At 42.5% G+C, this 24,587-nt stretch overlaps 1 protein-coding gene across 1 annotated transcript; it reads right to left on the bottom strand.

Moving 5' to 3' along the window:
* Positions 1 to 6,117: 6,117 nt before the first annotated feature.
* Positions 6,118 to 23,604, bottom strand: PTER (phosphotriesterase related). Its single transcript, XM_040434517.1, is given in 5 exon segments — positions 6,118 to 6,925; positions 13,143 to 13,287; positions 15,638 to 15,690; positions 15,692 to 15,904; positions 23,158 to 23,604. Coding segments are annotated over 5 exon segments (1,053 nt in total). The 5' UTR covers positions 23,590 to 23,604; the 3' UTR covers positions 6,118 to 6,715.
* Between the last annotated feature and the right edge of the window lie 983 nt (positions 23,605 to 24,587).

The raw sequence follows: 24,587 nt of genomic DNA on the forward strand, positions 1-24,587 counted from the left end.
TAGTGAAGAGTACTGAAGGTTTTGATAGTAATATTGAAGGTGATCTAGAGTGGTGAACAGAGTTATGGTAATAACCCTGGTGGTCAAGGGTCATGAAGGGCTTTAAGATGTCACATTCAAGCATGATATCCCTGGTGGTCTAGAGTAGTGAAAAGATTACAAATAATAATTGGAGGTCTAGAATAGTCAAAGGGTAAATGGTAATATACCTATTTTAAAGCACCTCAACATCATTTCTCTGGTAGTCTCTGAGGCCAGTACTATTGTGCAAAAAAAGTCCACAGAAAAAACTAAGCTAAAAACATCCTGCACGATATGATATACAAATGTGCAGATGTCCCTGGCCATATTATTGAAGAAAACCACAGAAATAAGATAATAATGCACTTAGTAAAGTAGATGCAAACATTATACATGGACAAAGTCCTCACTCTGATTTGATAATATCTGAGACACTTAGTCAATATATTTTGATCAAAACACATCTAAGCCCGCCTACCAAACGCCAAGGTGGTCTCAGGTCAGGCGGGTCCTACGCTAAACCTACCTAAGCCATTGGGCTTCTATGTTCAGGAGCGCAGACGCCGCACATATAGATGTGCTTACTCCTCCTCCCATTGGTTGCTTGATGCATATGGAGGTGACTAGGAGCAGCACACCATATGTGCGGCGTCTGCGCTCTTGAACATAGAAGCCCAATGGCTTAGGTAGGTTTAGCGTAGGACCCGCCTGACCTGAGACCACCTTGGTGCTTGGTAGGCGGGCTTAGATGTGTTTTGATCAAAATATATTGACTAAGTGTCTCAGATATTATCATATCAGAGTGAGGACTTTGTCCATATATAATGCTTGCATCTACTTTACTAAGTGCATTATTATCTTATTTCTGTGGTTTTCTTCAGTACTATTGTGCCCCTTTGATCCTCAGGCCCCTGAGGACACTTTACTTCCCTAATGATTGAAATGTGATTAATGTAACTAAGTTTTACTTTGTCAGAAATGCGAGACGAACCGTATGCTAAATAAGTTTCATGATTAAGATAATTAAATGAATGGTAATTTCCTGTTCTTCCACCCGACTATAAATAGGAGATAATTTGCAGTCTGTCTTTATAAAGTTCCCATTGGACCACACTTACGGTACTATTCCAGAGTCCCCCCTAGACTGCGGTCGCACCATGCAGTGTTGCTTACTGATCATCATCATGTATCCTCTTCTTACCATTTCCCCAAATTAACAGCATTGTAGGGCTCGTCAATCATATGAAAAGAGCTTATTAATAAGATTTCAAACACATACAGCCAGATTAACTGACGCGTTTCGATGTGATAACATCCTAATCAGTAACTAACCACAAGTGAACGTACACAGATTAAAACAGCAGAGTCGTTCGTATTAGAAGTTAATGTCAGTATACTCGGTGATCTATGGCAGCAAGGAAGTTCATGTCAATATCAAGTTAATAAATCCCTGTTGGTCTAGAGTAGTGAGGAATTCCATTCGGTATCTCTTGTGGTCTAGGGAAATGAATGGGTTAATGTAAAACCCCCTGGTGGTCTAGGGGCAACAAAAGGTATAATGTTTATATCCCTTGGTGGAGAGCAGTAGAGGCTCCAGTTTTGCCCAGGTTGTAATGTCCTCCATTTCCTCTCGCACTGATCATAGATAGAAAAGCAATGAGGTAATAGAGAGGACCGTGCAGCTGTAAGGTGTATAGCTGCACAGTCCTCTCTATTATCTGGCAAAGCAATTCATGAGTGGTCTGCCTGATTGATGAGAGTCAGTAGAGTGGGCCTGTAGGATCTGCTTGCAACTGCTGCAACCCCCATAACTATATCACAATACAATATCCTTGTTTGGCAGATGAGAAGTATGAAAGCAGGGACAGGGAATAGCAGATATTTGCTATAATTTCCTATAACTAGAACAGTCCCCTCTTCCTCCTCCCCTGTGCACATGTTATATGTCCATCCCCCGTATTTTATAAAAATAATTTTGGGTGTACATATATCTCATACGCTGTAGACTTGTCCACAGTCTTTAAATAAAAGGTAGTGTCCTAAGGTTTTGCCAGAAAGTAATTTAAATGGCTGTGCTCCATATCAAGCATTAATTAAAGAACAGCGGGGGGTAATTACAAGCATCATCAATATTACAAGAACATCAAACTGTTCCAGAGGGGAGTCATTTAATTGAAATCACTTTACTTTTCTACAACTTGTGCATTATTATTATTACTTGCTTCAGAGTAGCCGCGGTTATCGCTGCTCATAGGAATTCAATTCATTCTTTTACAAGACAATTGTTTCAAGTGTTTATTTCTGTCCTGGAAAGAAATCCAGATTTTAAAACATCCAAAGCCATTTCTTTTCTTTTCTTTGTGCTTGTATTGTACTGTATTTTTGTGTGTGGTTTTGTGCATTGTTTTTTTCAGCATTTATTAAGATTTCATCTACAAAATGGGGAGTAGAAAGAAAGGAAGAAAATTTGGAAAGCACAACAACAAAAATAAAGAACTAAAACAAACAAAGCTTGATATACAGTAGTGGTAGTGTCGTCCAAAAAACTATAAAAGAAGAATAAAATACATAGAAATTACTGAAGTGTTCTTCTTTCAGTTTTTAAGGGGGTTGTCCAGAGATTATAAAAATATGGCTGCTTTCTTCTAAAAACAATACCACAACTGACTACGGTTGGGTGTCTGGTATAGATACTCGGCTCCACCGAAGTGAAATGGTCCAGAGCTGCAATACCACATACAACCTGTAGACAGGTATAGCACCGTTTCTGGGAAAACATCCATATTTTTGTAATCCTGATATAAGAATTGTCTTCATTTGGTTTTTTTAGGCTCTTGTATAGTTTACATTTGGCAAACAGGAAAATTTACCCGATATGCCCTGACATATGAAAATGTACAGTCGTGGCCAAAAGTTTTGCTTTTCGCAAGTTTTTTGCTTCAGTGTTTTTGGATCTTTTTGTCAGATGTTCTGTGGCATACTGAAGTACAATTATAAGGATTTTAATAGTTTTTTACGTTTTTATTGACAAATTCAATCGTGTTTATACAAAGACCTCAATATTTCAAGTGTTGACCCTTCTTTTTCAAGACTTCCGAAATTTTATCCTGGCATGCAAATTCTAAGGCTACATTCACATCAGCATTTTTTCCTTTCCATCACAGGATCTCAAATATCAGAGGAAAGATACTTCCGTTTTGTCCCATTCATTGTCAATGGGGACAAAACGGAACTGAACGGAGTGCACCAGAATGCATTCTGTTCCATTTGGTTGTGAATTCCATACCGGACACAAAAGCGCAGCAAGCAGCGTTTTTGGTCAGACATGGATGCGGAGCAAGACGGACCTACAATGTAAGTCAATGGTGCCTGATCCGTTTTCTTGGACACAAAAGAAAAACTGATCCGTCTCTAAACCATTGTAAGTCAATGGGTGATGGATCCGTTTTCTTTTGTGTCCAAAGAAACGGATCCGGCACCATTGACTTACATTGTAGGGTCATGACATAACAGATGCAAGCCGGTTGTATTATCAGTAACGGAAGCGTTTTTGCTGAACCCTGCCGGATCCAGCAAAAACGCACATCTGAAAGTAGCCTAAAATTATGCGACCCATTCCTGTCTAATCAGTGCTTGGAGTTTATCTTAATTTCTGTGTTTTTGTTTTTCCAATCAATTTTTGAGGATTGACAACATGTTCTCAGCGGGATTAAGATCTGGGGAGTTTCCTGGCCATGGACCCAAAATGTCAATTTTTTTTTTCACACAGCCACTTACTTATCACTTTTGCCTTGTGACATGGTCTTCATCATGCTGAACAAAGCATTTTCCATGATCAAATTCCTCCTGGATCATTGGGAGAAGTTGATGTTTTGATCCCATTCTTTATTCATGGCAGTGTTCTTAGGCAACATTGTGAGTGAGCTGACTTCCTTGGATGAGAGGCAACCCCACGTATGAATGGTCTTAAGATGCTTTACTGTTGACATAATACAGCACTCGTGTAGCGCTCACTTTTCTTCTACGGACAATAATTTTTCCAGATGTGTGAAGGGAGCTTTATCAGAGAAAATGACTTTACCCCAATTCTTTGCAGTCCAATCCCTGTAATTCCTGCAGAATATCAGTTTGTCCTTGATGTTCTTTGCAGCCCTTCTTGACACTAGGCCATCCTCCAAAAGCCTTTGCCTCACTCTACGGGCAGATGCACTCACACCTGCCTGCTGCCATTCCTCAGCAAACTCTGCATTGGTGGTGACTCGATCCTGTAGCTAAATTCTCTTTAGGAGACAGCTGCCACTTGCTGGACTTTCTTGGGCACCCTGAAGCCTTCTTCACAGCAGTTAAACCTCTTTCCTTGAAGTTCTTCATGATCCTATAAATGTTTGACTGAATTGCAATTTTACAAGCAGCAGTGTCCTTGCCTGTAAAGCCCCTTTGGTGCAAAGCAATGATGAATGCATATGTGTCTTTGGAAGTAAACATGGTTAACAGAAGAAAACAAAGATTTCAAGCATCATCACCCATTTTAAACTAAACAGACTGCTCTTCTGATTCAATTAGCATGATAGAGTGATATCAGCGGCCTTGTCCTCGCTAACACTTTCTCCTGAGCTAATGAGAAGATCACTGAAATGATGTTCGCAGATCATTTTTGGAAGGGCTGAAATGCTGTGAAAATGTTTTCTTAAAATTAAGTTAATTTTCATGGCAAGGAATGACTGCAATTAATTGCAATTCATCGGATCACTCTTGATAACATTCTGAGTTAATGGCTATGTACTACCTTTGGGGGCAATTTTTTTTATCATTCCATTTGTACAAAATATTTTTTTTCAGTTGGTCTTTATTAAAAATATGGAGTAATTTTCTCTGTACAGAGCTGAGATGCCTACTAGCATCTGAATTTTCTCTCTGCTGCATCAGGCAGGGAGCTGACAGGCTCCTTATCTCTGCTCTCAGACCCTATAAACACTCATCAAAGCTCAATCGTATCTTACTGATAAGAATGTGGCTTAAATAAGTGTTTATGACCTTTCATTAGTTTAGAGATAAGGCTTATTAGATGACCGGTACAAAGTGAAAGTGAAAGTACCAGTCACACAGTTAGAAAAGCAGTTAACCCTTTGTGACTGAACAGCTCAATATTTTTAATAAAGACCAATTGGAAATATGATTTGTAGCCAAAAATAAGTTAAATGCAAATATAGAAAAAAAATGACTCCAAAGGTGTACATAGCCTTTAAAGATAAGAGTTATTAGATGACCGGCACAAAGTGAAAGTAAGATGCACACAGCTACTGTAGAAAAACAGTTAACCTTTTGTGACAGAATAGCTCAATATTTTTAGTAAAGACCAATTGAAAAAAATGATTTTTAGCCCCAAATGAGTAAAATGCAATCATATAAAATTGCGCCCAAAGGTCTACATAGATTTTAATACAAATTGCTACATAAAACTTGAAGCTGCAAACTTTCTGAAAACCAAAAATGAGTTTCAGTCTCAAAACTTTTGGCCATGACTGAACACCACAGACATATCTCATCAAGAAGTTGATCAACTGTACAGGAAAACACAACAGGCTACACTTTCCTTTAAAAGGGGTTTTCCCATGATTAATGTGAGACATGAAAATCTGTACATGACAACCTCTTTCTAAAAAAAAAAGCTAGAACCAGCCCTGTACCTGGCATGGGTCCAGAGATCTCCACATTCATTCCTCTAATTGCTTTGCTAACTTTATTTCGAGCTAACAGCTAAGAGGGCATGTCCTTTATCAGCAGGTGTGTTCTTTCTGCTACAGCTCTCCCCCCATCACAGCTCGGGGGTGTCCTTTCTGCTGCATAACTCTCCCTATCACAGCTCAGGAGCATGTCCTTTGTGCTGAAGCTCACTCCCCATCACAGCTCAGACAGCATGTCCTTTCTGCTGCATTTCTCTCCTTATCATAGCTCAGGGCCATGTCCTTTCTGCAGCAGATCTCTCTCTCTCTGTTAGTGTCTCAGCTTTTAACAGTAGATAAAGCTGGTGGCAGTTGAAGGATGGGACTGAGCATGTGCGACCGCCTCAACCAGGTTGACAGAGAAATAAGGAAAATGACGAACAGGTTGCGCTATACAGATACATTATATTGAATAAGTCAGTGGCTTTACTAAATTTTTAATTACGTACAATTATAAAAGTATTCAGATCTAGGTCCTGGTTTGAACAATATAGAATATATTTCATGTTACAACCCCTTTAAGGGTACAACAATGTGTGGCACATGCCAAAAGGACCTGCCAAACGGAACATGTGTCAGGCTGTCAAATAGAAATTGAATTGGTATTACTGGACTATAGAGTACATTTAGCGGCACAGATTGCCTAGTCTGCCTAGGCCACCAAAATACCAGCCCAGCATGATGCTACTCAATTGAGACAGACTGGTTACTAGGGTTAAACTGTCGAACAGCTAGAGCCATTGTCAGGTAGCATCTACTTGGCAACCTCTTTGCAGATGACTTACGGTCGGTGGAAAACATATCTTAAAGGAGGTAGGGATGAGCCAGGGAGCCTGGCGGTGTTCAAGCCACACTTCTTTCTATTCTGCCATAGGAATGAATCACTTTGGTAATTCTAAATGTAAGTGAAGAACTTTTTAGAAATCTTTTTGAAATATCTAAAACCTTTAAATTCTCCCAATCATGAGCCTTTACTTAAATGTCAGCCACCTTTTGGGGTTCTCTAACAATATTTTATCGATGCTTTGCTGGGCTATGCCTCTCAAAAGCATTTTGGGTACAATATTGTTGAGAATGTGTGAGTATCCGTGTCCTCCATATTTTACCAGCCTGTTTTTGGTATGTATATCATGAGAGATGACAATCCTTTCGTCATAGCCTTCATTGACCAGGAGCCGATCCTGAAAACAAAAAGACACTAGTGGTCACATTACTTCATCAACATGAAGAGAAATATGACACAATCAAAAGGAGTTAAGAAATGAGGAGAAAGCGTTAAAAAATAATAGTCTGAAAATTTTGCAAAGCAAGCCCAAGGTTCTAGACTCCATCGGCACTCCACTAAGAGGAAACATCTCAGAAGGTCTTACCACAAGGGCCAGAATGACAAATTTACTCCAAGGAGTTTGAAACTACTCCTCTAAAAAGTTTTTATACGTCTTAGAAGAACTTCCAAAGACAGGCCTCTCGAGCTTTAGGCTAAGGTCAGAATCTAAGATTCAACAATAAGAAAGTGAAGGGGCAATAATGGCATCTAAGTATCAAGATGGAAAATTGGTATGATCCAACAGTAACCTAGACCAGGAATAGAGAACTCATGCCTCATGTCACGTCACTTGGGCAAGACGCAGAATTTTCTCGCACAGGAACTGTGGCACTTCCGATCCAATGGTAGGAGAAGGGTAATCCTCATAATTCAACCGTATGGTAAATTGTGTTTGTTCTCCGTTAAAGCTTATTGTTTTTCTTTTTTCCATTTTTTTGTGCTGCATCTTGTGCCTCTGGTAGCCCCATGCACTGTTGAGGGCCTCCAGACCCTGCCAATATGGTTGAGCACCAGGCACCATAGTATGCACAACGAGGTGCAAGCATTAACTCCATTTTTTTACAGGCTGAACTAGGTGGACACAGGCTGAACTAGATGGACAGATGTCTTTTTTCCGCCTTTATAAACTATGTTACTATGTTAACTGGCAAATGTTCTGACTCTGAGCATTGTGCTAGTACGTTGAGAAGAGGTGGCAGAAGAGTTGATAAAAGCATAGAGTTGACATCAGAGTAGTGGCATGTGGCAGTGATTGAGTCTGATGGCAGAGGGATCTACTGCTAGTGAGCTATGCCGAGAGGCAATTTAAAGCCACCATGAGACTAGCCGGTGAGATGGAGACAAAGTCAACAGTGTGAAGTTGTGCAGCAGCAGGCACAGTGCAGCATCCCTACTAAGTGACTGGTGCAACCCTGTGGAATATAGGGGCAGACTATGGTAATGACCCCAGAGACCCACAGAGACACATAGCACGGGCAAGCAGTAATAATCACTTTGGCACAACCCGATTCTGGTGAAACCTCAGGTGGATTGTTAGGCTGCTGGCCCAGCATAAGGACCACTCAGAAATTGTTTAACCTCAACAGAGGTACATCATTCAGGGAGAACCCACTTAAAAATGCACCAATGCTCACTTCTTACTGGTAATTTTGCAACTGTTACTGTGGATCTTGTTACTAGCTAGGGCAACACAGCGCCAACCGTGAATTACAGTATGGGAAAAGTCACAAGCAACCTTAAGACCATCACAATCAACCATGTCAGATCCTTTGCAATGGTCGCAAAGCTTTTTGATACTTAGGTAGAAGAGCAGCAGTTTTCAATACTTATTTACAGTTATGGCTATATTTCAAGTTTAGCAAGCAGAGAACTGTCAGTACAATGGTTATAATAAGAGGGTAGATTACGGACGGTTGGTGACTCAATAGTTATTGATAAATATACAGTCGGTAGCTGCTCTGAAAGATACCAACAAGTCAATGAAGGAAGAATCTTGCGATTAATCAAGTTAATTAGCAGAATAAGTGCTGGAATTGACTGCCAGGCGCTTTGATGGGTTAACATCTGTAAACCCTTCAATTAACCAGAGCGTTCAATACCGTTAAAATATAGACAAGAGTCTATGGCAGTAAATGTTTCAAGAAGCAGCAAATCATGTTGACCAAATTGCAAAAATAAGTAGAAAATATAAAAAAAAAAATCTGCTGATTGAGTTTTTTGTGCATTAACATCATACAAAATAATCAATTATGAAAGCAAATGGAAATCAGTAATGAGGCAAAAAGAGAGAGGACCCTGCCACTAAGAACCAACTGTCTAAAGGGAATTACACAAAATGCGTGCTATGGTTAACACCATGTGCTCATTCTAGAACAGGGATCAGCAACCTCCGGCACTCCAACTGCTGTAAAACTACAACTCCCAGTGTGCACACTTTCTTGCTGTTCTTGTAACTCCCATAGAAGTGAAAGGAGGATTCTGGGAGTTGTAGTTTCAGAACAGCTGGAGTGCCGGAGGTTGCTGATCCCTGTTCTAGAACAAAAAATAAAATTTCTAAGAGCAGCTTACCAAGGCCATCTTTAAGAGCACAGTCTCAAATTGGTTCACATTCAGCAGTGACTTCCACAGAAGTCAGTATTGGAGAGGTCACAGTTACCAGTGGGCTGTCACAGGGGTCAGTATTGGAGAGGTCACAGTTACCAGTGGGCTGTCACAGGGGTCAGTATTGGAGAGGTCACAGTTACCAGTGGGCTGTCACAGGGGTCAGTATTGGAGAGGTCACATTTACCAGTTGGCTGTCACAGGGGTCACATTTACCAGTGGGCTGCCACAGGGGTCAGTATTGGAGAGGTAACATTTACCAGTGGGCTGTCACAGGGGTTAGTATTGGAGAGGTCACATTTACCAGTGGGCTGCCACAGGGGTTGGTATTGGAGAGGTCACAGTTACCAGTGGGCTGTCACAGGGGTCAGTATTGGAGAGGTCACAGTTACCAGTGGGCTGCCACAGGGGTCAGTATTGGAGAGGTCACAGTTACCAGTGGGCTGTCACAGGGGTCAGTATTGGAGAGGTAACATTTACCAGTGGGCTGTCACAGGGGGTTAGTATTGGAGAGGTCACATTTACCAGTGGGCTGCCACAGGAGTCAGTATTGGTGTTGTGCCCTCTTCGTTTTAATTTACTTATTAATGATATTGGTGAGGGCTTGCAGAGTAGGAATTGCTTTCCACATTTTGACAGGGCCTTACCCACCATCCCTTAATCCTGTACCATTCACCCTGAGAAGTACAGACAACTTAAGCAAAAGCCTATGACGGATCTCAATACCGAAAGAGAAATGCTAGTGTCAAAGTATCTTAAATTTTGCAGAGAGAGAGTTTGGAGAGAGAGAGAAAGAGAGGGAAGGCATACTACAACCCCCAACGTTGTTGCTGTCTATACATTGCCATCAGCGAAGATTTGCACTGTGAACAGTTTGGAACTGTTGAATGCAGGCCGGCTCCAGGTTTCATGTGGGCCCTTGGGGCGATAAATCCAGTGGGCCCCCATGAGGCATTTTTTTACATTGACATGTCCCCCTGTGGCTCCTACACGGTATAATGACCCCCAGTGGCCCCAATACAGTATAATGACTACTAGTGGCCCTTCAAACAGTATAATGAACCCCCAATTCCCCCCCCCCCCCACTGTATAATGACCACCTGTGGCCCTGCATTCAGAATAATAACCCCCAGTCGCCCCCATTTAGAATAATGACCCCCAGTAGCCCCCACACTGGGGGAATACTGTATGGAGGGGGCTCTGGGGGTATTTATACTGAATGGAGGGTCATTGGTGATCATTACTAAATGGGGGACACTGGGGGTCATTTTACTATGTAAAGGGCCCTCACAGTATAATGACCCCACAGTGGCTCTCCATTCAGAATAATGACCTCCAGTCGCCCCCACACTGGGGGTTATACTGTATGGAGGGGGCACGAGGGGTTATTATATTTAATGGGGGCTCTGGTGGTCATTATGCTAAATGGAGGGTCAATGGGGATCATTATACTAAATGGGGGGCACTGGGAGTCATTATACTGTGTAAGGGACCCTCACAGTGTGATGAATGACCCCCCAGTGGCCCCCTCACATACCTATCATTGCAGGGGAGCTGGTGGTCCTGTCATTCACTAACCGCAGCTCCCAGCTCCCCACATGAACCTGGAGCCGGCCCTGAATGACCCCCAGTAGCCCCCACACGGGGGGAATACTGTATGAAGGGGGCTCTGCGGGTCATTATACTGAATGGAGGGTCATTGGTGATCATTATACTAAATGGGGGACACTGGGGGTCATTATACTATGTAAAGGGCCCTCACAGTATAATGACCCCACAGTGACCCTCCATTCAGAATAATGACCCCCAGTCGCCCCCACACTGGGGGTTATACTGTATGGAGGGGGCACGAGGGGTTATTATATTTAATGGGGGATCTGGTGGTCATTATGCTAAATGGAGGGTCAATGGGGATCATTATACTAAATGGGGGGCACTGGGAGTCATTATACTGTGTAAGGGACCCTCACAGTGTAATGAATGACCCCCCAGTGGCCCCCTCACATACCTATCATTGCAGGGGAGCTGGTGGTCCTGTCATTCACTAACCGCAGCTCCCTGTGCTCCTTCTCTCCTCCGGCCCGCTGCAGCAGTGAGCCAGGCCTGGAGGAGAGAAGGAGCTGTGCAGTGATGGAGCTAGAACTGACTGGGCCCCACAGCGAAATTTAGTACGCCCCCCTCCCCCCCAATGTGTGTTCACATTACGTTTTTCCTATCGGTTTGATGTATACACATGTGCAGCACTCCACGTTTTTGTATCCTGCAGAGTCAAGTAAAAAATGCATACGTTAACGTATATGTTTTTTTACCATGGAACTGTGTGGTGAACGGACGTCACTGTACGGCATCAGTCTGAGGCATCTGTGAACGCATACATTTTCAGTATGCATTAAATGGATGGCAAAAATGTGATGTGAACCCAGCCCTAGTGTCAGAATAAGCACCAGTACACAGCGGAGCAGCGTGGCGGAGAGGGGAGGCCGCCATGTACTGACAGAGTGCTACCTGGTCCTGGTGGTCAGGGATGAGGACTGTGCTTCCCAAGGATCATTTTCTACTGGAAAATACAGGGCACAGTATAATACACTAGAATCTATATAATATAAAGATATTAGCCCTACCCCCGAATAATCATACGATTAGGGGGTCATTTATTATATAGAAATACGTCTATATTAGGCGTATTTCTGACACAGATGTGGCGCAAAGGTCTTTAACACCGCAATCTGTATCTTTTCCCGCTCATGCCAGGTCTATAAAAAGTGGTGTGGGCAGAAAGGGATACAGTTATGGCCATCCAGTTATTGGATACCACCGCCATATAGTGATAACACCGCCATATAGTGATAACACCGCCATATAGTGATAACACCGCCATACAGTGACCGGATAAAAGGGTATAAGAGGGCACAGTACAGGGAATGACTATGGGCACTGCACAGAGTGTGGTAAGAGGGCACAATGCAGGGTATAAAGGGGCACAGTACGGGGTGGGGGGCACAGTACGGGGGGGGGGGCACAGTCACATGACCCTGTGATGTTAGAAGGTCCTTATGGTGAATGCGGTTCAGATGCCACCATAATGAGAGGCAGAGGAGTAAGACAGGGCCCTGGATGGACAGGAGGGGTGGACACAGCAAGTAGGTTGAAGGGGCTCTGAGGGGGATTCATACAAGTAGTGGCAGGAGGTCTGTGCAGGGCAGCAATAGGAGATAGGAGGGTGAAACAGGAGCTCTGGATACATGAGGGAGGAAAGGAGACAGAAGGGGCTCCATGAGGGTGATATAGGACAGGATATGGGGGGGGGGGCAGGTGTCATGGAGACAATCAGCTTAATAAAACAGTAACACAACTAAATAGAATGAAGCAGCAGTGTCCCCCCCCCCCCCCCTTTCCTTCTGTCCCACAGAGAAGAGACAGTCACAGTGCAGACTCACTCACAGACTGTCTCCACACTTCTCTGCTCCAGCTCCAGCCGTGCGGTCTCTCTCCAGTCTCCTCAGGCAGCGTGTGTCCTGTGTAGAGGGGGCGTGTCCTGTGTAGAGGGTGTGTGTCCTGTGTAGAGGGGGTGTGTCCTGTGTAGAGGGGGCGTGTTCTGAGTCTCTGCAGCTCAGAGGGCCCACCAGAGGGGTACTGCGTATGTGAAATGACAGCAGTGAGAGCTCCCATCTGTATTGATGGAAGTGCTCATAGCAGCTCAGTGGGCCCCCCCAGGAGCATTGGGCCCCGGCACTTGCCCGGGGATGCCGGGTTATGACGCCGGCCCTGGTTGAATGTACCTCCACTCCTCTAGCATCATTCGCCACAGCATCTACATTTCCTGCCTTGTCGCTGCCAGAGCCACTACCACCCCCATCCTCCGTTCTGCTCCTCCCAGGCTTGCAGTAAACCTTCTTTTAAAGGTTCCATTTACATTGCGAGTAATATATTTTTAGAAAGCTATCAGGCGGTGGCAGTTTTGGTGCCCGTACTTACGTTCTGATCCTGTCATTGTCGCTGGGCATATCCACTGCTGTATTAAACTGATAGTTCAGCATTTCTGTTCCAAACAAATCATATTCCAGGTACGACCCCAGTGCGGCAAACTCCAGCAGCGTCTTCTCATCAAATATAGTCCTAGGACGAAGAGAAGTGACGGTGTTATTACTTACATGTTGACATTAGGTATTTTCTATTAAGAAGGATTAAGTCTCTCTATATAAACAGCCAGGTAGTGATTATATAAGGTGGTCATTTTCCTCGCGCCCAGATTAATTACATGGATATCGTTACCCAGGACAATTAAGGCTCGAGCGGGATCTCCATAATACATTTCATACTGGATATACAGGAGATTTAATTTCCCCTGGTAATTTTACTCTTAACGGGTGAGTAAAATATAATGAAGTTACTTTTTCCATTTGTATGCATTGTTAGGCCATTGTTAGGCCTGGGTTACTGGGTCCTGCATGGTTGTCCTACCATGGGCAAAATGGCTCCAACTGCAGTACTAAATGATTGCTGCACTGAGTTCCAGACCAACATGCATTTTAATGTATTTTCTATGTGCTTTTGTGTGTATTGTTTCCCCTGTGTCATGCATAGCAGGCCTATGAGGGTGTAGTTAGGCATCCTAGACACTAGAGGGAGATAGGGAGCCCATAGTATAAATGTTCAGGCCCAGACAGGGAGGGGTTAGTCTGTAGTCAGGAGTCTGTGGAGACAGAAGTGAGAAGGCACCAGCCAGAGATATGCTGAGGGCCTCCTCCTGACATGCAGCTAGATAGTCCAGGCTTCTAGTTGCCACCAGGAGGCTAGTGAAGGATTATAGCCTGCCTGAAGTATCATTGAGCCCATGATAGCACAAGAAGAATATACCCCAGTAGAAGAGATGTTCCTCCTGGGAGAAACCTGCAGTACCCACAAGCCAAGCAGAGCCAGTGTGTCCAGCTAAGACAAGTAAGCTGAGGGGCAGAAGAATCATTAAGTAAATGCAAGGATAAATACGGGAGGAAGATTGTTACCAAGGATAAAAGCCAGCATTGAGGTATCCGGGCCTTGGGATAAAAGCCAGACAGAAGTTCTAAGGAACAGTGTACACTATCTGAGGAGAAGGTACAGCCTAGTCTGAGTGTGGATTATTATTGCCCTCTGAGTATATTGCAAAGATTATACCTGCCAGTATTGAAATGAGCCTGCTTGTGAAGCACTTGATGTAAGGGACCGTACTACCATCTTATTGTACCAGGTTGGACTGTTCTCCAGTAAAGCAAAGTTTGGTTCACCATACCATCTGTGTACCTCACTTATTATTGCTATAAATCGGTGTGCCACCGTTACAGGCACTGGCGTCACGAATCTTAAAGGGACCTTGCACTAGGCACATAAAACACCTGCAACATCCAGGGCACCTCATCCACCACCAGGCCTGGTCCCTAAATACAGAGAGTGCCTCAGAGGACTACTGTGCCAGCCTCTCCTTCACTGTCGCATGCCTGCCCAGGGTTCGTCTTCAGAACTGTGAGTAACCCTCGCTTGCCCATAACCGTGACCTCCCAATCGCAATACCCTGCAGGTCTGGCGTGCTGCATAAAGTTATCTTCTACAGAGCTCAAGATATGAAGAGTTAAAGCAGCCCTCACACTATTGCATGAACTCAGCAAGGGCTGAACTGTTAGGTCCTTTTCTCAAACCTTTAGATGAGCTTGGGCAAGCCTCTTAGGGGGTTAAAGGGGTTGTTTCATTAAGATAACTTATCCGCTATCCGCAGCATAAGTGTCTTATCAGCAGGGCTCTGACTGCTGGGCCCCCTGCCAATCACAACAACAGGGGTCCATGCTCCCTCATTTGTGGTCACACATGTGCAGTCGCTCCGTTCAGCTCTATGGGGCTGCCAGAGATAGCCAAGCACTTGTAGTCTGTGCCACCCACTCTGTTCAAATGGGGAGGAGGGAGGAACACAGGTCCCTGTTCTTTTGATTAGCGAGGTCCCCAGCATTCAGATCTCCACTGATCAGAAACTTATCCCTTATCCTTGATCGGGATGGGGGTTAAGTTGTTTGATAGAATAACCGCCTTTAAGGACTGCTAAGAAGCGGTTTTAGTCATCTGAGTTTTTATATGTAGGGTAACTAGTCTGCTAATTGGAGCTTTAGATCATGCTGGGAGTTCTGCTCTCGAGAGAGACAGGCAGAGCTGTTTCATTTAGTGTTTAGGCACAGAGCTGTTTATATGGCTGGTGCAGAGAACTCAGTAAATAGGGTTACCATGCAAATAAATATTACAATTATACAGTATCGTTTTTTTGGGCCTTCCAGTGACTTTCACACATTGTGTCTTCTTAGAACTTTAAAGCATCTGATATGGGCATTTTAGTACATACAGTTACTGTCCTTACCATAGACAAATAATCAGCCTTATATCAAGAAGCGCCTTGAGAAAAAAACATGACTACCACAAGGGAACGCACTGCTTACATCTACAGTACCTATCAAGATGAGACATCACAGTCTTGGAGATATCAGCCCCTGCCTCCTGTACGAATGCGCACAATCTGGAAGGGAGCCTCGCTGTTTCTGCCAGGATGAATATTCACAGGACATCCAAGCTGTGTCTGAGCCTCAGCCGTCGCCTGAAAGAATTCTCTTTTCACTGTCAGTTAGTGGCCAGAGCATCCACTCTCTCCGATTATTCCACATTTTATATCTGTCCCATCTGCTCCTTGGAGAACTTCATCAACTAAAACCTCAGTCAGCTGAGGAGGAAATGGAGACAGAACGAGAAGAGCATCTTAGAACGAAGGCAGCAGAAATTTGTTAATACTGTCACATTTCAACCGGGCATCCAATAGTCCAGCATTTTTTTTTAAGTATCTGGAATCCCACAATGATGAAACCTCTTCAAATAAAAAGCAAAAGTGGTCATGATTGATTTTAGATCAGAAATACGTTTTGGACCTGTGTTCCCCGGAGGTTCACATATGGTCCAACTACCTATTGGGCAGACTAGATGGGCCAAATGGTTCTTATCTGCCAACACATTCTATGTTTCTAGGTTTGTGTGAACATCTGATAATCCACAGTATTTTTATAATCCAGTACTTGTCAGGTCCAGTTTAAGGGTTTGCCCAAAATTATAAAAAACTGCGGCAGATGGTGGTGTAAAATAATAAATAAGCATTACTTACCTGTTTATTCCCTGCTATTCCAGTCCTTAACACTGGTCATTGATTTTAGGGCAGCTTTGATATAACCTCAGCAGCAATATGGCCCCTGCAGCCAATCACTGGCTTCAAAGGCACACTGTTGAGACCAATGATTGGCTGCCAGTGGTCAAATGTAGAGATGAACAAAGTTCTCTAAATTTGATTTGGCTGCTTCGACGAGTTGTACAAAAAAATTTGCTACATGACGAATTACCTTGTCATGAAGCGCATTTCTTTGTAAATATCAGGTGCAATGACCCACAAACAGAAAAATGCAAGGGCAATTTGCGGAACGGCACAGCCAGCCTTTAATATAAATGCCTCATTCTTGTCCGCAAAGCGATGACAAGAATAGGACATGTTATATTTTTTTTTGCAGGGCCACGGAACAGATCAACGGATGCGGATCTTTTGCGGCCCCATTGAAGTGAATGGTTCCGTATCCGAGCCGCCAAAACTGCAGCCGTGTGCATGAGGTTAAAGTGCAAGATCGCTGGTGGCCCAACAGCATCAAGGCTCCTACTAGCAAACAGAATCCATTGATTCAGAATTCATCCTGAATTTTCAAAAAAATTCAGATTCTGACAAATCTAATTTCTTGAGATTTATTTTAGATGAATAAGAGAGAGGCCCAATGGAATGCTCATGTTTAAAGAGATGTGCAAATCAATGTTACTTTCAAAGTGAGAGGAAAACCTGCGTGATTTATACCAGCAGATGTAACATAGTTATCAAAATCAATGCTTAGCCTTTCAAACAGGCTGTAAAACATAACTCTGCTAATAGCTAAGCCAGGATCTCATCTGAAAATAGCTCTTTTCAGGCAATTACCATTGAGCACGAGAAAATATCTAGCTACCTTTGTCCAATGTCTGGAGGAGTACTCTTTTCATTATGAAAGAGTACCTAGTATGCGTGTGTAGGCCAGGCAGAATTGCTGTGGGTTTCTGGAAAAAGTATATGCAAATTAGCATATCTTACATCTGATTAGCTTTCTTTTTGGAGGAAAGGTTAATTTGAACATCTTTTTGACAAACTCAAATATATGCAAATTAGCTTTTCTTCCAAAAATAAAAGAAAGCTAAGTCTCTCTGATGTCAGCAGAAGTCATATATGCTAATTTGCATACATTTTCTCAGAAACCCAGAGCAGTGTTACCTGACCTACAATACTCCTCAGGCATACTAGGCTCTCTCCATAATGAGAAAGAGTACATCTAAACCCCAATAAAGGCCTCTCAGCTAGCTAAGCCAATTTTCTTCTGCTCTAGGGTAATGACCATAAAAAGATCTATTTGCAGATGGGATGTTAACTTAGCTATTGGAAAAGTAATGCTTTATAGCCTGTTTAAACCGCAGAGGACCCCCCACAGTACATGTACAGTGCTGGTGGACGTGACTTAAGGACCAGTGCCGTACATGTACTGCAGGCTGATCGGGCGGGTGCAGGAGCTGACATCTGGGCTCCTGCTGCATACACCGTCATCGATGAAAACACTGATGCCGGCGTATTGACCCATTTTATGCCTCAGTCAAAACTGACCGCAGCATGCAGGTGGTTTACAGAGGGTACAGGTTCTCTCCACTTCCCCATCGGGTCCCTGCACTGCAGTGACGGGGATCCAATGGCAGAGAAGGCAGCCCGATGCCTTCCATTCTACAGAAGATGGGGATCAGACCTCCAGAAGTTGAAATCCCAGAGTGGGACAAAAATAAAAATTAAAAATAAAAGTTTAAAAAAAGCGTTTTCCACAATAAAAAAAATAAAGTTTCAAGTAAAAAAACTGACCCTTTACCATAATAAAACACATAAAATTGTAAAAAAAATAGAAAAAATAAATAAAAACAGACGTATTAGGTATTGCCGCGTCCGTAACGATCGGCTCTATAAAAATATGACATGATTCACCCAATCACTTGAACGACGTAAAAAAAAAAAAAGAAATGCTCTGAAACAAGCATTTTTTGTCACCTTACATCACAAAAAATGTAATACCAAGTGATCGCATAATCATATGTACCCCAAAATAGTACCAATGAAACCAGCATCTCATCCCACAAAAAATTAGCCCCTACATAAGACAATCGGCCAAAAAATAAAAAAGAATATCTCAGAATATGGTGAAAATAAAACATGATTTGTGTTTCAAAAATGCTTTATTATGTAAAACTGAAACAAAGAAACATAAAAGTAGACATATATATTTGATATTGTTGCGTCCATAACAACCTTCTCTATAAAAATAGCACATAATTTAACCTGTCAGATGAACACTGTAAAACACAAAACATTAAAACAGTGCCAGAGCAGCCAATTGTTATTACCTTACCTCACAAAAAGCGTAATACAGGGCAATCAAAAATGATATGTAACCCAAATAGTACCAACAAAACTGCCGCCTTATCCCGTAGTTTCCCCGTAGTTTTCCAAAATGGGTCACTTTTTTGTAGTTTCTACTCTAGGTGTACATCAGGGGGTCTTCAAATGTGACATGGCAACTTAAAATTATTTCCGTGAAATCTGCCATCCAAAAACCATATATCGCTCCTTCTCTTCTGCCCATACAGCAGTTACGACCACATATGGGGTGTTTTCTGTAACTGTCGAATCAAGGTAATAAATATTGAGTTTTGTTTGGCTGTTAACCCTTGCTTTATTACAGGAAACAATTGACTAAAATGAAAATCTGCCCAAAAAGTGAAATTCGGAAATTTCATCTACATTTTCCTTAATTCTTGTGGAACACCTAAACGGTTAACAAAGTTTGTAAAATCAGTTTTGAATACCTTGAGGGGTGTAGTTTCTAAAATGGGGTCATTTATGGGGGTTTCTATTATGTAAGCCCCACATAGTGACTTCAGACCTAAACTGGTCCTTGAAGGGGTTATCCAATGTCATAAACAGCCCCCCCCCATGTGCCGGGCCCCTCACACAGAATATACTTACCCCGCTCTCTGATCCCTGCGCTGCTCCTGGTCCCCGCACCGCCGCTGCTGCTTCTCCTTGTACATGGATGAAAACATCCGGTTTCGGGGGGGGGGGGGGGAGCAGCCAATGTCAGGCGGTGACTGGGATGAGCGGGTGACGCTAGGGAGGCTTGTACAGGGAGAAGCAGCAGCGGTGGTGTGGGGACCAGGAGCGGCGCAGGGAGTGGGGTAAGTATATTCCGTGTGAGGGGCCTGGCACATGGGGGGGCTGTTTATGACATTGGATAACCCCTTTAAAAAAGTGGGTTTAGGAAATTTTCCTAACGTCCTCAATTTTTTTTTAATGGAATTTACAACAAAATGATCCAAGCATAAAGTAGACATATGGGGAATGTAAAGTAATAACTGTTTTATGAGGTATCACTATCTGTTTTAAAAGTAGAGAAATTGAAATTTGGAAAGTTGCGAATTTGTCCAATTTGTTGGCAAATTTGGGATTTATTTTTTTTATAAATAAAAATAAAATATTTTGATTGAAGTTTTGTTTTCCACTATCATGAAGTACGACGTGTCACGAGAAAACAATTTCAGAATAGCTTGGATAAGTAAAAGCATTCCAAAGATATAACCACATAAAGTGACACGTCAAATTAAAAAAGAAAAAAGGCCTGGTCCTGAAAGGGTTAAAAGGATAGCTGTTAGTGTAACACTCATTTTTTTGGTCCTTTTGGAAGGAAAACTGATTTGCCTGTTTCTTTTTTTAATACCGTGTTGCCAAGATTAATTAAAAGGATGCGCTAACGCAGAGTATACCTTAATAACCTGACATTTAATGGCAGGGAGAGGTGCGACCGGGAAATTTGCTCTGCATATGACATTATATTTCCCCACTAATAGGAGACTCATTGTGTTACCGGCTGAAATGAAGAACAAGGAAGATCCTGTCAGCCTGAATGAGCCCTGAAAGTACAGAAGTTCCTCAAATTATAGAGCATAAAATCCACATAACCATTTTAATGAACGTGTCTAAGACTTGGAATCCAAGTACGGTGTTACTAATCTTCCAAGCCGATCTGTCAGCTTAGTATGCTGCCCTGCACAGCACCACAGCAGCCAAAACAGCGGAAAAAAATAATAGTGCCCTCAGGGGTAGACTTTACCACAACACAAACCAAGCACAGGCTTCAAGACCCAGAGATCAGGGGGGCTGCTGTTGGTCACAAGTGGTTATCTGAAAAAAATAAAAATAAAATACCGTCTGTGGAGCTGGATCAACTGCAGACGGACCCAAGGGTAAAAGGGCCCCTTCCAGATGTATGCATTAACAGAAGTGCCTAGGCTGCCATGCTAAGAGCTGAGAGTGGAGCTTAGCGGTGTAATGGGTGGAGTTTAGCAGTGTGATGGGGCGGAGCATAGCCATGTGACAGGGCAGACCTTAGCGTGTGAGAGGGCAGAGCTTAGCAGTGCAACATAACTTTTCTGAGTGCCGTTTAGCTACTAGGAGGGGTATAAATGCACACCGGACTTCTACAGGCTATTGTGTACCTCATAGTTTTTAGTGCAGGTATTCTTGTATACATAAGAGATAGGAAATATAAAGGAAGGTATTATACTTTTCCGTCCTGCTGGATTCACTTCTGACATTTGCTCAAAAAACTGCATCAAACAATGCAGTGTTTTTTTGTTTTTTGTTTTTTTTTCTTCAATCCACTCATAATAAGTATTTCTGTCTAAAATTGAAAACAAATGGCAAATGTGTTTATCTGTTTATGGGGAAAAAAACTGATGAGTGACAACCAATATGGTTGGCATTAGGGCTCCCACTGGGTTCTTGGAGCCTAGTTGTGAAGTAACAGATCTCCCATTTTCCCTTTCCATTTACAGCAAAAAGGATTTGTCTTCTGAAATCTGATAAAAAGGGCTTTTTAGAGAGTATAATATTGATGACCTATACTTAGGAAAGGCCATCAATACATGGCTGGCCACCTTCGGGTACTTAAGGTAACTTCCCACAGGTCTGCTAGCGTCCAGCAAAGGTGTGCTGTTCTACGTTTGCCTGTGTACCAACATCTGCCTGTTTTCTGAATTTGACCCTTAGCTGCCTGATCTCCGTTCTCACCCTATTTTGGATCTCAGATTTATCAGATAGCACAAACTGCCTGCCCTGTCCCTGACTACAGTTTTGCCTGATCCCTTGGTGCTCCACATCAGTGTTCCTGAACTTCTGTCATTCAGCTGCCACTTGAAGTAATGGCCTGGTGGTTACCCTGCAGCAAAGTTCAGATCCCAGTCCAGATATGGATAAAAGGGTGAATACCAGGTCTCCACTTAGATAATGCCCTTCGGAGAAGCCCCAAGCCAAAGCTGTTCAAGTGGCACAGGAGATCCACATGAACTTTATACCAAAAGGCCTTATGTGCACTGCTCTGTTTTAGGTAGCCATAGACGTTCAATGTGCTGCTATATAGCGCCTCTATACAGCACACCATTCTAGACCAGAATACTTCCATAAGACAATCTATGACTAAACGTGGCTCCATTTGTCATAAAAACCCCTTTGTACATCATAGTACTGTATACCTTCAGAGGCGTATGGAGGAACTTAGGGGACTAATGATTTCAGTGGACACTGTAGTACAGATCTATACAACACAAGTTTGTAAATTCAGAACAACTTCTCATTAATAGTTTATAGTGTCGAGCGAATCGAAGTATCCGAGGTGGACTTTGATCCAAATTTTATGAAAAATTCTATTCAGAATTTTCTCGTGCTTCATGGTAACGAATCAATTCTCCCTGAAATGGCGATTTAAAAAAAATTCATACTCACCTCATCCATTTGAGCACGAAGAGGCCTCCTCGACCGTCTTGATTGAAGATCCTGCGCAAAATCATATGATCCCACCGAGTGTGATGACATCATCATCATCAACATTTCGATGGATACCTCCCATTTCATGGCATATGACTCTTGTTTGTGCCACAAAAATCTTCTTTTTCAGCTTTCCAACCTCTCTAATGTACATTCAGCAAGCTAATTAAATTTGTCTCAAAGATTAAAAAAGTATGACACATTTTTCTACATTTTTCACAGAGTACCACCCAAATCTAAAATGTAGCCTTTAATACATTCATTAAAACAACCCCACAAACAAATAAACAAGTACAAAAATCAAATAATGATAAATACAATCGGGACACGGTAGTCCTAAATCCTCCAAGATACTGGAAGGGGCTGTTCGTTAGGTAGGGTAATAGCAATCAATTAGGGACCTTTCCCTAGTGCTCACCCTGTGCTCTATATATCCCTGCCTAAAGAACGGAATGGCCGCCCCGATAGGGGCAATCCCGTATTCAGTAACCTCCTGTACGCCCTAGGATGGCCCTGAAGACAGGTGACACAGGCAAACTTTCATAGTGTGCCCAATGCGTATTTTCAGTGGCCTATTTTAGATACATAAAATAATAAATGCTGAATACATAATGTTGTTCCAATCAATTCTGAGATGTACAGATATGCAATAAAAAATACTCAAAATATATAGCAATAATCCAGTGGATGCCAAGTACACTGTTCACCAGTTTAGGTTCTTTGCCGCGGTCACCTAAGCCATAAAAGTTGACAGCACATAGCTTTAGGCCCCATAATACCAACGCGTTTCGCCCAAAGTAATTATTTGGGTTCATCAGGGGACACTCAACACAGTGTCCCAATAGGCATCATACATAGGTAAAGATTTGTTATCTCACTGATAGCAATACAATAATGATAGAAGGTTATTCACAGCAAGCAATTATTAAGGTAAAAAATGATGATAATAATAAGCCATATGTCTAGTCTAGCCATACAGTATGTCTAGCAATTATTTTATGTACCTGCTCAACAGAATTTGACCGAGTCCCAGGACTATGAGTTGCATCCACGTAGAATCCAGCCCCCGAGATAATGTGGACACCAGTCTCCTGCGCAAGCATTTTAAGCGTCTTTACGTCTCTGCTGATTCCAGTAGTGGTGTTTTCCACTATACAGCCTCCACTGGCGGCCTTAAAAGCAATGAGCTCTTCTTTTATGGCATCCACTTCCTGATTCAGGAGAAGGTTCTCTTTATTGCTGTATGGATTTTGCTTTAGCCAGAACAAGTTCTTCATAATGATGGGTCCATCGGACAAGTTGGCTTGATGTGCAGGTGGTGGACAATAGCAGCATTCAAAAGTCATTGTCAAGTGTTCGTGAGTCATGGTGTATCCAAGCTGATCTGGGGGGATGAGCCCTAAAACGGTCTGTATTCTGCCGCTTAAAGATGACATGTTCTTTACTCCAAAATGACTAGAAGAGAAAGTGAAGATGCAATGAGTAAGAAACATCTAGTCAATACAATCGCCTGTAACTAAAGCTTTATCTCATTATATGCATTTGCTATGAAGAATTATTATGTCTTATTTTTTCATTTTATTATGTCTTATTATTTCATGATAGCAAAAGGATAATGAACACAAAAACAATTAAAAATTATCTCTGGGAATGTTTAGATGTTCAGGATTTGTAGAAAGAAGTACAAAAATGTATACATGATATTTGGCACATCGAGATACCATTACACCACAGAGATTTGACAGTAGATGATCCAAACGTAACGGAACCTGTCATCACTGTCACGATGACCACAGATGGTCATCAGATCTACAAGCTAGGTGTATATCTGGGATATGACTGTGTGTTAGTTCTTGAGATATTTTTAAAGGGTCCAGGCCCAGCCCACGTAGCCCTCCTCTTAGTTATGCGGCTAGAGGCTGAGTAATTATATGCACAAAAGTCCCCAGCTATATTTCAGTTGTAGACTGAGCCATAATGTTTGGTAGATATCTCCTAGAAAGATGCTATAACCACCAGATTTCCAATCATATTTTTACCAGTCTAGGGATATCACACATGCCTATGGAATATGAAGAACTGGAACCGATATTTGATGATCAGGTTCCCCAAAGCCGAAACTTCTGGGACTTGCAAACAGAGAAGTGTCTGATTCTTTTGATTATGAATATCTTGGTGAATTATTCCCAAATATGAATTATGCCTGGGGTTTTAAATATTACATGTTCTTTTGTCTAGTACAGATGGCTACACCATATACACCCCATGTGATTTGGAGAGCGGATGTCTCATATCCCTCTGTTAGCACCCAGGTCAGAATAGCAATTCACAAACGACATTTTATTCTTGCTGGTCACCTGAACTAATTTATTTACCTTCCTGGAAATTTAATTAGCACACCTCTGTGCAGGAACATGCAATCAGGTCTGGATTT

The sequence above is a fragment of the Bufo bufo genome, chromosome 5 (assembly GCF_905171765.1).
Source record: "Bufo bufo chromosome 5, aBufBuf1.1, whole genome shotgun sequence".
In the NCBI taxonomy this organism is placed as follows: Eukaryota; Metazoa; Chordata; class Amphibia; order Anura; family Bufonidae; genus Bufo; species Bufo bufo.